Source organism: Ascaphus truei, chromosome 1, assembly GCF_040206685.1.
Source record: "Ascaphus truei isolate aAscTru1 chromosome 1, aAscTru1.hap1, whole genome shotgun sequence".
Classification (NCBI taxonomy): Eukaryota; Metazoa; Chordata; class Amphibia; order Anura; family Ascaphidae; genus Ascaphus; species Ascaphus truei.
In genome coordinates, this window is record NC_134483.1 from 166,888,857 (window position 1) to 166,904,350 (window position 15,494).

At 41.5% G+C, this 15,494-nt stretch overlaps 1 protein-coding gene across 7 annotated transcripts; it reads right to left on the reverse strand.

Moving 5' to 3' along the window:
• Window positions 1–448: 448 nt before the first annotated feature.
• KLF9 (KLF transcription factor 9) lies at window positions 449–15,494 on the reverse strand. 7 transcript variants are annotated; one of them, XR_012801160.1, is made up of 4 exons: window positions 14,312–15,494; window positions 12,543–12,622; window positions 11,909–12,005; window positions 5,728–5,854 (listed from the first exon to the last, which is right to left on the reverse strand). XR_012801160.1 is itself a non-coding variant. In XM_075597904.1 (3 exons), the coding sequence occupies exons 1-2, from the start codon at window positions 14,940–14,942 to the stop codon at window positions 12,549–12,551; spliced, it is 705 nt and encodes a 234-aa protein (XP_075454019.1). In that variant the 5' UTR covers window positions 14,943–15,494; the 3' UTR covers window positions 5,728–5,854; window positions 12,543–12,548. The 7 variants fall into 7 exon arrangements, 3 of the variants coding, with proteins under 3 accessions (XP_075453991.1, XP_075454019.1, XP_075454030.1); XR_012801156.1 differs by having other exon boundaries at window positions 11,909–12,622; XM_075597904.1 differs by lacking the exon at window positions 11,909–12,005.

The following is a 15,494-nucleotide window of genomic DNA, read 5'->3' on the forward strand; positions in this document are numbered from 1 at the left end:
TGTATGAGATTCAACGTCACCCAGCTTCAGCGAGATACCCAAGATGTCTGGATGATTCCTTTTAAGATTGTCCAGTGGCTCGATTGTGAGAACAAATAGGAGGGGTAAGAAGGCAAACTCTGTGATGCCGTTCAGGATGCTTTAAGTAGTCAAAGAGAAGAGTTGTCCTGCATACAGTATTTTAGCTGTTGGGAAGTTGTATTGTACAGAGACCACTAAGTGGAAGCACCTGGAAAAAACAAACACCTGCAGTGTAGAGAACATGAATTGCCAATCAACATATATTTCCTTTTTAATTGAAGTACAGTGATCTGTCCAAAATCACAGAGCTTGTTGTCATCGCGGGAGCTGAACCCCCATGATTCTCTATACGACACCAACCCCCGAATTGTATGAATATGAACTGCTGAAATAACCATGCCACTTTAATTTACAGTACAAAGCCATGTGATTTTAATCATTTTTTTTTTATTATTGGAACCGTTTATTTACACTCTTACAAAATGGGTAGACCCTTTGTTGAAGCAATTCAATTTGCTCTCCAAAACCAAAAGACAGCACAAATAACTTATGAAACTATACAAAAAAAAAACAAAATAGTAAAAATTAAACAATTGCAGAAATGACTATGCTACAAAATTGCAAGTTATTGATCTGCATTTAAACTTGGTAACATCTTACCACTGTTTCAGAACAAATGCTTGCAGTGCAACCATTCTGGAAGACTACCTGTAAGATGAATGAATCAGTAATAGAGAAACTTCCAACATGTCCCCTTATCCAATTAAGTAGTAGAGGGGCTTGCAATGTAATGAACCCGACTTACAGTCCTTTTCACTCTCAACATATCAGTGATCTTCTGTTGCTTAGAGATGTGTGAACATGTTTTAGATTCATGCAGTAAGCTCTGAACAAACTACTTTTATCCATGTAAGTGTCATAGGGCCAGCAACATATTGCATTGCGCGGTGTTGCAGACCCCTCTAGCACTCAAAGGGCTAAATTCAATAAGGTCTGAATAAAGCTGTCATTTTGCAATAAATCGCTGGGCAGTGTGTTGCAGGTACCTCCTGACAGTGAAGTGGTTATGCTTCTATCAATCATTGCTTTTTCTAATATATCCACGTTCAAGTTGGGGAGAGGGAAGGAAAGTAGAATATTTAACTTAAATATTCACAAGATATGCGATACCTTCAATACAGTTGCAGATCAGTCACCTGCCTGCTGTAATGGTGTTTATATCGGGGGTGTCGGCAGGAAACTGGGAGCCAGGGATGGTGGATCAGTTTTATTGCCCAGCAGTGACAGAAACTATGGCGCCCTTGAACAATATGGTGATGTGATGATGAATATTCCCTTTAGCAGCAGAGAAGCTGGTTATACTTTGGGGATTATGTATCGAAACCTAGATGCAAAAGATTTTAATTCCACTTTGCAGCAAAGAGACTTGAATACATAACCCCCTTTGATTCACATTGTGCTGCAAGTTTTATGTCAAATTGTTAACAGCAAAGTTTCCATCTGCAGCTTTCTTGTGGTCTATTCAGCCAGCTCTTTGAGCTCTGAATTACTACAATACATCATAAATTCCCATTGTAGAGGATGTGAGTTAAACATATCGGAGTGTAGTCCAGTGTTTCTCAACCCTCTCCCCATGAAATCCCACAGACCAGATTTTAGGAATAACCACAGATTTACCAAACCCTTCCCTTGTGTGTCAATGTGTGATTGATTGCATATCCTGTAATAATGGCCTGGCTAGAATGTCCCAAGGAGAGGATACAGAAACACTGCCTTAGTAAGTAGGCCCATATAACTTTTCAGGTAACTGGCTGATTTCTTCCATAGTCACTGCCAGTCCTGGGCACCATGCCCTTATTCTGAGCCTGGATGTTTAAAACGCATAAAATGTATAGAAGTGAAAAAGAAAATCCTCTGGGTATTGTTGAGAAAATAAAGGCATGAAATCCGGTTCACTGACATCTCCTTTGAGGAGGACATCATTTTGGAAATTAACTGTCCAAAGACTTTCTTTTCCTACAGTGATATTGACAGGACTTTGTAGATAAGACACAGGAATAATTTAATTGACCGTTAAAGAAATTGGATACGCTTATATTCAGCTATATATATATATTTTTTTTTTGCATGTATGGTTGTATTCCTTCTGCCTTTCTTGGGCTAAGATTGGTTTTGCTGTCCATGGAATGTTTTTGTATATCAGTTTTTTTTATTAAGCATAATGTTGATCTTTAAAATATGCTAAATTATGTAATAAACTAAAAAGGTAAAAGCTTGGAAAAATAGCGTTCCTGAATTTGACATTATAGAGCATACCTTGCCCTTTGTAGTGTACATAATTTAAAGCCACAGCAAAATGTTATAAAAAGTAAAAAAATAAAACAAAAACATTGGTTTTTGAAGTGGTAAAGAAACGTGCTTTGTAATTCAGTAAGAAAATGAAAAGTTTTCCTTATCACCTTAACTAAATTCCATTTATCTTACAATCTGAATGACATGATGATGTTTTTGATTGATTTATAAACTGAAGCATGTTAAATTCTATCTTAATATACTTTTGAAATATTTCATAAACATCATAAATCCAATTCAAACCTGTACCTATGCACACCCTCAAGCAAGTCGGGATGCCGCAAATACAATGCTCAAGATCTTATTTCAAATACTTTAAACAGACATCATTTTACCTATGGAACCGTCCGATCTGTCACATTACAGAATTAAGATTCCTATCAAGTGGGCAATGGATTAAAAAAAAAAAATCCAGCGTTTAAATGTATATTATCAAGTCACATCAAAAATATTGTGCTTGTGTTTGTCTAAAGTGTTTTCTTCTGCTCGATGTACAAAACCAGAAATGTTTGCACTTGTCCGTGCTTAACCTCTTGAAAGATTGTTCCTTTAACACTGCGTTGCCTCTGGCAGTGAAAAGGTTAAAGTAAACGGCAGAAGGAAGTGTTTTATGTCACTGGTTAATGAATGAAGCGTGGATATCTTGAATGGAAGAATTACTCTGAAATTCAGAATGAAGAATTAAGTGTTTCAAGAAACTGAAACAGAGGTAGAATGTGTATAATGTTTTTCCTGACATTCCTTTTTTCATAGTATAACTGTATTGTAGTATGTGTTTGCAATAGTCATTTTATGAACTGAAGATAAAAATGTATGATTGCACAGTGAGATCATAAGACACATGCTATTTGCAGTCTTATGGGATGTATATAAACTGAAGGTGCTCCCTATGCTGTACCTCAAATACACTATCGCTACAGTAATTTCTCATCTCCTTGAACTGGTACCGAAGATTGAATAAAAAGTTGATTTCACACTCTGCCTAGCTTTTATATTCTTACTAATATCTCATGAAATATTTACATTCAAATATGTGCACTCTTCAGGACACACAATACATATTTTTTTCACCGTTTTTACAATTATCTAATACGAACAATAAACTGCAATTCTAAAATTGAACTGTTTTACGGTAACATTCAACCGTAGGCTTGTATTTGTTATTTTTTTTTTTTTAAATGTATCTGTTTGTACTATATCTTGTGCACCATCAAAAGAAAATCAAATTGAATTTATTTTTCTGAAGGACACTACTGAAGGTCGTAGCCCTCAAGCAGAACATAATAGAAGGAAGAAACCCTTGGGACTTGTGCACTTATAAAATAGTTCCAAGGGTGGTGATTTTTTAATAATCTTTTAAGATTTTATGGTAACTGCTAATATTTTATACTCCTGCACAAACCAATGTAATTGTTCCTGAAGGCTATGTGAATCAATGAGGACATAAGAGTAAAGTACCAAACATGCTTATTACCATGGTCTGCCTTGTTACCAGGAGGCGAGAGAAACTTCACCAGCTCATGCCCACATTAGAAGAGGCCATTAGATATCTGCCCTTTCATTTTCTGAGCCTAAACAGAGTGCAGGGCGATTACGGGTGCTTGGGTCTGATCGTCAATCTGATCTGGAATGAATCCAATTTATTATATATAAACACATTTATTTTGTAAACTGCCTGTGTGGCCATATGCTGCATATTTAACCCCCTTCACAGCTAGACAGGCCTGCAACAGTACTGGTGCACTGTAAATAACCCCCGCCCCCCACCCCCCTCCCCCCTAGTATGGAACAAGTTTACATGCATAGGCTGTGTGTGAAATCTCCATTGGAAACATAAGGTGCAAAAAAAAGTCTGTATTCCACTTGGTGCTATTCGCTACCAAATGAAGTTATGTAAACGTGAATTTAATCATCATATTAGTAACCTAAACGACACAAGGGTGAGGCATTTAAAACAATGACACACTTTCTGTAAATCTGTGCTTGGTGTGTCTTTGCCCAGTTTGACTGATTTTCTCTCCTAGAAAGTGTGATAGCTGTAGTGGCTGCAGCAACATACCAACTGCAAGTTTTAGTCAGAGATATCTGGTATTTTCTTTTATATAATAGGTTCCTTGCAAGTTTTCCCTGCTCTGAGTACCAATGCTTGGTTTCTGAAGCACTGAAAATGTTGATGCATCTGTCAAAAGCGAAGTCAAACATTCTGGTTTTGCAAAAACTGCTTTTCAATGCTATGTCTACAACGTGCACTGCAAAATAAGGGTATAATAGGATCCTCAAATATTACTTAAAGCTTTCAGGATAAAGGACTATAAAATCATTTTTTTTTGTCTCTTAATTGCATTTGACTCTGCAAGTAGATGCAGTCAAAGCCGATAGCAGGACAACCTGCCCAATTTTTCAGTAGGGTATGAAAAGGTTCCTTGTAATAGGGACATGTGCATTTTTAATTAGAATCATTTCTGTTGACTATTGAGCATTGCATCCCCCTTAACAACTTTTCATCATCCAGTCCACTTTTGTTGACATTGGCTACAGAGGTGAGAGAGACAGGGACAGACAATGTTCTTTTTCAATTATCTCCAGTCCTTCATTTGCTTCAAGTCCTCTCCTTCCATTCCCTATCCTCTGAAAAGCAGAGTGGTGCGAGTCTCTTAAAATGCACTTAATGAGTACAGTCACAATCAAATGGTGACACTCAAGGTCCATATCAGAGGGAGACTAATATCCCATCGACAAAACACAGATCATGACACAACACACATCCAAAAGAAACCAGGTGCCCTTCGTTCAAGTACTCTAAAACTGCTCGCTTCTTTAGATGTGTACATTCCAAATCTCATACTGTATGGTTTCATTTAAACAAAAGTATTCCCTTATATATATGCTGCAAGAGCAAGTGTTTTCATAAGTGTATGTCATTTACAAATGTAAAGCTAATCCATTGTGGTTTCTATTCCATTAACACCTATTCATGCCAAAGCAAGCACAGAAGATCGTACAGTCAAAACTGTGATGGTACAAAATCGCACTACTAAAAAAAAAAAAAACATCTAGAGTTATGTGCCACATTAAAAAAAAAACTGGGCAGCAGTTTCCTTTAAATACACTGCTGCAGAAGCATGAATGTAAACTGCTACATTTCCTCTGAAAAGATGCAAGTAGGTGATATGTACAGCTGCTGAAAATTTTCTGTGTTAACAGCTTGGTTACTCAGAGACCTTGTACTCAGAAAAAGCTTGGGTTAGACCTCTTGGACCTTTTGATCATGCTAGGGTGGAAGTCGGTGTGGCGGCGTGCGTGCTTGGTCAAGTGGTCGCTCCTCATGAACCGCTTCTCGCAGAGGGGACAGCGGAATTGCTTCTCGCCCGTGTGTGTCCGGTAGTGGCGGGTCAGCTCATCGGACCGAGAGAACTTTTTAAGGCAGTCTGGCCACGTGCACGGGAAAGGACGTTCACCTATGGGGGTAAAAAAGAATTACCTAAAAAAGAGAAAAGAAAACAGAACCAACTAGAAGGATATGAAAGCTTTCCAATGTCACATTCTCTACTTTTCGTGTTTTCTATCTCTCCCATTGTGGCCCAATTTTAAGGTCTCCTTGTCCTTCACCTGACAGGTCTTTGCGCATTTACATTAGGCAAGATGCTTTCTGGTTGTCAAATGTTAATATTTTTTTTGTCTTTAACCTTTTCCAGTGCTTAGGAAAGTCATAAACCTATACAGTACTGTGGTTGTGGTAATACAAATTGAATGGTGAAATAAGAAGTTGGGTTTGAAGTTACCTGATCACATCATACCGAAGATAAAGCAAAAAGGAAACAAAACGAAAATCACAACAGGTGGAAATCCCTAGGGTGCCTCCTATCACAGCTCCCATAGACTTGGCTGTGGAGGTACCGCCTTCAGAGAGAGATTGAAGTCATTTTACAAGTACAGAGGGCTCTGTGACGTTAAATGAAAGCACTTTCTATCAATCCAGTCAATCCAGTCCCTTAAAGACAGAGGTTGTACTGTTGGCACTAAATCTATACTTTTTCTTATTACCTGTTGCAATGTAAACTGAGCAAATCACAGGCAATGACAGAGAAGGTCTTACTGTACATGTTATGGTACCCCAATTCAGTCCATAACCTGGACTGTAAAGTCATTTAAAAATCCAGTTTCTCTCTCAAACTCCAAGAGAAGGTGAATCCCAATGCACACTCCAGTCATGCTGCTGGGCTGAAGTTTACTTCCTGCTCCATGTTCCTATTCAATCTTTGATTTTGGGATTTCATGGAATGGAACACAAATTTGACAGGTAAAGTGTCATCTGTCATTTTCTGCTGATTACTTACTTTATGTTAAACAACATGATGGTGCTTATGCAGATTGCTTTCATTAATCTTGTCATTTCCAATAGAATCAAGTTAAAACATTTTTATTTATTTTTTAAATCGAGAAACAACGTATAATTTTGTTAGTAATATATAATGCTGGTCTTAAAAACTAATGGAAATGGAGTGCATACACTTGTAAAATTGTTACTCGGCCATGTCACATTTTCAATGCACTTTCCCCTATCATTTCATAAATAAAGATGTGATTTACTGTAGGCCCAAAAGCCCAACTGTGAAAGAGTGGCTACCAACGTTTATGAAATATGTACATTAAAAAATGAATAGTACTACAAGCCTAGAACAATGGGGTTCGAATTATAAAAATTACTTGAGTTAAATGATCATTCTAAATAAAAGTATTAACTGATTCATTGACACTCCTATAGCTGAAAATGTATTAAGTGTAGAATGGATGATTGATCAAGTTGTACTAGATTTAGTCCTAATTTATATTTTTTTCTATTAAAAAGTAAGGCCATTTGTAATTTGCTAAATTAGGAAATGTCCTGGAAAAGGATTGTTTATTTCTATGCATTTTTCCTGCTCTCAGGCTGCCAGCCCTCCCCAGCTAATGTTACATGTTTTCCTGGCTCTGAAGCAGCCAGAGCTGTGTATATTGCAAAATAGTTGTTACAAGTAATCCCCTTTTACACAGCCTTTAGTCAGTTGCCCTGGCAACCTACCAATACTCACTGTTTGAGATTGGTTTAGTCCACACACCCTGCTTTATCTGCAGATTGCTATGCCCCTTAGTGTGTTCCTGACTGACAGGAAAGTGTGCTCTCTCCTTTCCAACAAGCAGCCAAAGTGAGTAGACATCTTCCACTGTTCCCTTAGAAAGGAAATCCTTTTTACCTTCCCCTCAGAGAAGCACTTCCACATAGCAGGACACCTTCCTATCATAGGTTATTCTCCTGACAAGAGAAATCTGCTATTACAATCCACATACAAGAACTTTTATACTTCTGTTAACTCCCTAAATAAAGTTGAAGAAAATAGAAGGACTTTGTGTGCTTTAAAAGGGGACGAGTTAAGCTACATGGACTTACTCACATGCTACATATAAGCCTGGGTCCAGAATAGGAAATGTTGCCCTGAATAATTCTAATGGCACTAAATGTGTCATTTAGAAAAAAAAATGATAAATTGTTACAGATTCCTAGGTCAATTTTCCGTTTTTTTTTTTTTAAACACTAAATAGATTTTTCCAGTGCATTTGAGCAGAATATGAAATGCTACAAAGACAGGTGAAACGCCAATGTGGGGGAGCCCAGTAAAGAGAGCCTAAAGCGTATCAGCAGGTAGGGCTCAACTTTGGAATGAGACTACAGAATTAAGTTATTACAGTGCAAAAGAGTTAAAAGGGCCACCACAAAAAGATACTCTCTTCCTTTCTATTATACTGTTTGCAATGCTATAAATTATCCATATACAACATAGGACAGCGTGTTTTTTTTTTTTTTTTGCTAGGGCAACCATCTTTTATTGGGTAAGTCAGGGGTTCCCAAACTTTTTCGGTTCAAGGCTTCCCAAGGCGATCAGGACTTTTTCAAGGCTCCGCAAGGCGATCAGGATTTTTCCGCGGCGCCCAAAGTAAAAACAAAGTTGTATATACATACCTAACCGTTGCAGTGCGCAGTTGGTGTCTCTCTCAGGCACACACACTCTCAGACACACTCTCTCTCTCAGACACACAGACTCTCTGACACACTCTCTCTCTCTGACACACTCTCTCTCACTGACACACACTCTCTAAGACACTGTCTCTCACTCTCTCAGACACACTCTCTCTCACTTTCTCAGACGCAGTCTCTCACTCTCACACTCTCTCTCTCTCAGACACACTCACTCTCTCTCAGACACACTCTCTCAAACTCAGACTCTCACTCTCTCAGACACACTCTCTCTCTGACACACTCTCTCTCTCAGACACACTCTCTCTCTGACACACTCTCTCTCTCACACACTCTCTCTCTGACACACACTCTCTCTCTGACACACTCTCACTCACTCTCTCAGACACACACACACTCAGACACAGGAAAGAGGAAAGGCAGGAGATCCGTGCAGTCGGCTCCCTGCACACAGTCAAAGATACACACAAATACACACAAATACACACACACACAGATACACACACACACACACACACGCAGATACAGACACACAGATTGGAGAGCAGAGGCAGCGATGGATGTGAGTGACTGGGGGGGGGGGGAGGAAAGGCAGGAGATCCATGCAGGCGGCTCCTTGCCTCCCCCTGCACCCACCGCCAGGACAAGCAAATGTACAACCCCTCCCTCCCCCCCACCTTCTCCTATCACCTGGGGCAGAAGGGGACGGGTCACCGCGCAGCCACCAGCAGACAGAGGAGCCATGAGCGGGAAGGCAGACACACTCACCGTGTGCTCTGCACAAAGCGGAAGCCCCGGCTTCCTCTGACCTGCAGCCAATCCCCTGCGGCCCGGCCGGCATTATGGAGGGATGGTGGGGAGGATACTCGCGGCGCCCCTCTAGGCAAGCCACGGCGCACAAGGGTGCCGCGGCGCACAGATTGGGAACCACTGGGGTAAGTGGTAGAAATTAAGCTTTAGCTAAGCAACCTGGAGTGTGCAACAGTAATCATAATCTCTCTTGGGAATTAGTGGCAAACCCAGGTATTGAGCCTGAGATTTTTTTATGAAGTGTTAAACAACTGTGTATTCTAAAAGGCCTCTTATCATTTCTACTTGCCAGAGGGAACACTTCTATAAATCAAGATGCATAGATACTAACTTTCTGTGGGTCACACGTCATGTCATATCTTCCTTATACTGCGCATCTATATTGTTGTATTGTCACTATTACTCAACAAACTAGATACTGAACTAGAATAGAGATTACCGTAAGTATAAAATTAACCAAAGGGGCGTTGGGGACAAGGTAGACACGTGACTTACATTTTAGGACCAAAATAAACCAATGGTAGGGGCATATTAAAGCGTTTAAGGGCCGTATTTACTAAGCAGTGCAACTCCATGAAACACCTAATATAGCTTAGTAAATACGCCCTTTTACTGCCTATTGCTGTGAATCGGCTGCAAGTTGGGGGGAGTTGCAAGGAGGGGGAGGACATTGTCATATTCATGGTGCAGCAGTTACCCCTATATACAAGCCCATGAGAAAAAAGCACTGAAATAGATGGTACACACAGACTGTCACCATTACAGCCCATTCCAGATTTATTCACATTCAACTTCTGCTCAAAATATTGCAGGTTATGATTCGGAACAAGTAAGCCGAGAAAGGAACTCCGATACTCTTTGTAATAACAAGAGATATGAAAGAAAAGCAGTGTCACGAGAGACTAGGAAATTTACACCTTTTTAACTGGGATCACTGACTGAGCAAAACAAGGTAATGAAATAAATTGAAGATTATTCGCACAAATTCGCTTACACACAATGGAACACAAAATACAGACGAAAAGACACACTTACTTTGGGACTGGGGTAAAACACTAGACTTTCCTGGTGCAGGAAACTCTAAATAAGAGTTTAGCCCAGACCAGGACTCGGCATGGAATCTCCTGCTACCGGAATCGGCGTGAAGTGCCACACGCCACCGCTCCCTTCTCTTCTGAGAACTTAGACTTTCTTAACCGCGAGTTATCCCAAATCTCATGGAACTCAAAACGGCCTCAAATCCCAGCCGTGTCTGCTACGTTCGATTTTGAGAACTTGGTCACTAAAATCGGGTCTTAGAATCTGGCAGGCAGGCTTTTCTGGCTTGAAATCGAAGCCGTTTGCGCTGCTATTCGCGCAAGACCAACTTTGAAAAGCCCGTCTGCGCTCTTACTACTGGGAATCTCAATTCTCATTGGCCCACACATTCTTTATAGTATTCTGAGCTTCATTCATGAAACTCAGCAGCCAATCATCGCGTGAGAACTTTCCCAGCAGCCAATCATCGCGTAGGAACTTTCCCAGCAGCCAATCAGAGCCAAGCCGGTATGAAAAGCCAGATCAGCAGGAAATATTAAATTGTTAAGGGACATGCGCAAGTTAGCCAGGGACGGAGGTGGCAATATCAATGCCACCTGCTGGGTCAGGCTCCACTAGGTCTGGCAGAGCAAACGGCAGCCCGGACGACTGCCATTGTTCCCTGGACCTGGGTACTTGAGCCCTTCCCTGCCACGCAATTGCCTTTCACACCTCTGGCCTCCTCTGGCTACTTTGAACTCCGATGTCCAGCAGACGTACTGGCGTCTATGGGTTAGACCTGGCAGCCTGTCTGGACATCGGTTCCGAAAGTCCCCAGCACAGTACTTTACAGTATATTAATAACGTACAGTTTAACACACATCTAAGTCTCTGGGTATGGGGAATAGAATAGGAAAGGTGTACTTTTATTCCGATCAGCCTTATTTCCCGTACACTATCTTTTGGGACTTCCAATACAGGTTCTGGGCTACCTGGGCACTAACTGGGGTACCCCTCTTAACCTAGGGATCACCTCAGCTACAGGAACACGTATTCATCCCTGTGCCCCATTCACCTTTCTGGGTTATGCTGGAGCAGGGTATCCTAGTAGTGAGTCGCGCAAGCGTTTTCAAGGGAAGATTTTGCCGGGACAATGTGCCTGCCTACATGTATCCGGAATCAAGCATCATTCCCGGGTACATTTTAGGGGAACCGACAACTCTGGACCCCAACTACGTAGGCACATTCTGACAGCAATTCCTTCACAAAATCCCCCTTCAAGCTCATCCCCTAGCAATCCCTGCTCACTGGCATGCCCGGAAAGGTAAACACACAAAAAATATTTTTATTTCATACAGCATGTTAAAACTGGTACTGGGTCCAAGAGCTAACTCTCCAACCTTATACACGGATCAGGGGGTAACCAAAACAGGCTTAGCCTTTGAGAGCCTAGTTAACCCCTACCGTCACATGCAGTCATTTCAGCAATCGTGAAGGTGGATCGGCAAAGGTACAGTATTGTTTGCTTTTGTTTGTGTGGTCGCACCAGTGACTCCTCTGGAGATAGAGAGGAATGTAAACATGCTATAAATACATATTTTGCTTTGGCCAAGGCTAAGCTTACTAAGCTGTAAATTCTGCTCACTGAATTACGCATATGGATGTCTAGAAGATCTTTCTTTTGTCTGCACTCACAGCTGTTTTATAACCTCTTCAAGGAAGACTGGTGCAAGTAAAGCAGGACTGTATTTTTCCACTGGCACACCCAATCTTCACTCTTTCCTGGTTGCAACTAGTAAAGTCAATTAAAAAAAAAACAATCTGTTCAAGATTTTAATGAGCTCATCATTTTTCATGATGGGCATATTTTTTTAACAGCTATTCATTTATTTTTATTTTTAAACACACCTTCACATTTTTTAATCTGTGTATATATACTAGATGCAGTATCTGAAAATGTAAACAGAGAAACTAAATGCTGCATGTATTAACACCTTTGCTGTCAGAAGAGCCAGCAAACTCCTCTGATAGGGAATGGGGTTAACTGCATTGTAGTCTGTATTGTAATCAATATCAACGACTGATAACAGACAGTTTTTCACTTAATTACAAAAATGAATGTCACCCCACCACACCCTTTATCCCATACCATAGACAGCATATAGGACATGGCATATGAATCACGGGCAGTTCTAGAATCTCGTGATTATAATAACAGCGAGAGGAAATCCTCAGACACAAAGACGGTCTGAGTGTGTTTCCTCTATACGGGCAATGCCCTTCCATTCCCCTTTATTAAGAACAAGATATAAATGTACATAACTTCCACCTGCGATCATATCATTTTTGGCATTGTGGTCGAGTTCTGCTTGTTCTTTGAGATCCACTGCCTCGGATGATCTATGCTATCTGTAGGCAAACAATGTAACAGAAGAAAAACAATATCAGCACTGCTGTAACTCTAGTAGAGGTAAAATGAGGTCAGGTGCTTGGTATGAGACTGGGGAAGAGGATCATGAAGAATGCTTTACTATAGTGGTGACAGTGTCTGCTGGCTCTTACCCAAACAAGGGAGAAATACTCTGAAAAAAGGAGAATGCAGATATAATTGTAGCATCTCTGACACGATCTATAAAACACCTGCTGATGCAGACAATAACCCTGGCTTTTAAACATGAAGATGTACAGTACATGATTACAAAGATAATTCCTAAACCTTAAATCTACAAGATTCAGTCACAGAACTGTTTACCTTCTATAATAACAAACTGGTAATGAATAAACACCAAAAACACTAATTTGGTCAGTGTCCGTAATATAGAGGGTCACAGAAAAAAATAATATTTTTTCTGCACATTGTGACGCCTGCTCAGATGCTTGAATCTTACTATCGGACCAACGCAGCTCAAAGATGACAACATCTACATCCGTCCCTATGCTGTATGAACGGCACTCGACTTGACCCAGGTACCGACTGCTGTAACGTGCCGTCATACTACGAAACATGTGGAAGTGGTAGCCAATCACCGGCTGGCCATGTTACAAATGTAGGCGTAGCCATAAGGTGTTTCCCCGAATCTACGGGAACCACCCCCCACCCATTACTGCCAACCTCGGCACACAACGTTACAACCACGTTGCTGAAAGTAGAATGTATTATTGAAAGGATATCCGACTCCTCCCTCCTCCAACTCTTCGGTACATAGGACCACAAGAAAATGGGACGACGGATCCACACAACGGACATCCACTAATGAGTGTGCTATGGCTCAAACATTTCCTGAGGGTTGTGGAGGTTTCAGAACACAACCTGGACTTTGTGTACTGCGGGTGCAACTATATCATGGAATTGGAGGACAGATTACAGAAGGCAAATGGCTGGTGACATTTTCTTATGGGGAATGGACAAACGGGGTAACTATTAACATCCAGCCACAATGATAAGATGATCTTGGCTGCAAGAGGGGGTCAAAAATGTTTTTATTTGTTGTTTTGCAAACCTTCCTTTTGAACCCATAACAAAAAATATATACTGGGGGGGGGGGGGGGGGGGATGTTTATTCTTCAAACTCCATTACGGGTTATCGCATCCAAACAGGCATTAACTCCCATTCGAGTCAATGGTAGTTAATGCCCATTAGGATGATAATGGAAATTGGTGAATTTGGATGTCAGTGCTGCAACGTTTAAACAATCCACGCTCCATAAGAACTGAGGTAACATGTTCCTTAAGATCTCAAAGACTGGTATGCAACTATCTCAGGACTTTCATTCATGGTGGTTCATTAAAAGGTATCACACCCTGCAACAAATCTACATCTCATCAGTGAGCATATCCCCATACTTCTCTGGGTATTGTATGTCTTTATTTATATTGCGCCATTAATGTACATAGCGCTTCACAATAATAATACACGGGGTAATCAAATAAATAACAAATAATATAAATAATGCCCACCAAGAAGAAGTGTGGGTCAAACATTTCAGCAATTGGTCGACTTTCACTAGAAATAATATAAATTATCCAGCATCCATCAACGCTCCGGCCGGCTCCCCCTCTGTGTCTATGTATGGGGTAGAGAGAGGGTGGCTACTGACCTGTATGGACTCTGTAATGGGCTTTGAGATGGGAGGACTTCCCATACACTTTGCCACATCCAGCGTAAGGACACCTGTGTCTCTTTTCATTGGTGGGCCTGGCAGGGGGTGTGTCCAAGCTGAGTGGGAGTGGCGGGGAGCTGGTTGTGTTAATGCTGAGTGGGAGTGGCTGCGTGGAGCCGGGTTCAGGGCTGTAGTCCATATGGCTGGGAGTAGTGCTGCTACTGCAGCAGCTGCCTGGGCTGAAAGACGGGCTGAAACTGAGCCCCGATTCAGTGGTCACATCACTATCCGAGCACACGTCCTCGTCGCTGTGACTGTAGACAGGGGAAGGCAGAGGACGGTACTTATTTAACTCCAGCAGGCTCTTTGCTATAGTCAGCAATGTGCAGTAATCCTTCCAGGTTTCCCCCGGCCCGTCGTGATGCTCCTTGCTCAGCCCTTGGTCAGGCATCTTTCTCAGGTGTAAGGCAGAGTCTGCAGGGGTTGCTGGGCTAGCTATTGGTGTAGACAGGAACGGTGAGGTCCTCGCCTCTTGCTCCTGTTCTTCTGAGCACTGCTCTGTGGCACGGTTAGAAATAGACACCAGACACTGAGCAGCTACGAAGTCCATGTAGGCGACAGCTGTCATTGCCAACGCAGGCTAGTGATGGAAAGAAGTCAACGATCCAGAGAGAGAGAGAAAATCAAGACCACTGCGTCTCCTGCAGTCAATCAGTATGTGCTCCTCAGCACCCAGACCCTCATCTTCACAACAGACGGCAATAGTCTGGGACCTCCCCACGGTGCATCCACTATAATATGCTGTCTTGCCCCTCCTGTGTCTGCAGCACACACTTTCCCTTGTTTTGCAAACTTATGTGAAGACCGCTTCCATCCAGACACAATCACACAACACGTGGCCGTATTAAAGTCTCCTACAAAAAGGAGCAGCGTTATATATCTCTAATGTAATTCAAATGAATTAGAGAGAGAGGGCACAGCTTTGTCTCCCTCAATATTCCCAACGCATTCATCCTCAGTCATAAAGAGCCTGTGATGAAATCTCAGACAAAGCTGTATATGAGAAAAAAAAAAAATTCAGCCTCACTCCCCCCACCTCCTGTCTCCTTCCACTCGCAGGGTTCAGGCATTCTCCTGCTCAGTAACAATTTAACAGAACATCACGCGTCACAATGGGATG

Coding starts and splice junctions, on each gene's coding strand:
- KLF9 (XM_075597876.1), bottom strand. CDS start 14,942: ATGACAGCTGTCGCCTACATGGACTTCGTAGCTGCTCAGTGTCTGGTG. Junction 5,832..14,311: donor CCATTACAGAGTCCATACAG/GTCAGTAGCCAC, acceptor TTACCCCCATAG/GTGAACGTCCTTTCCCGTGC.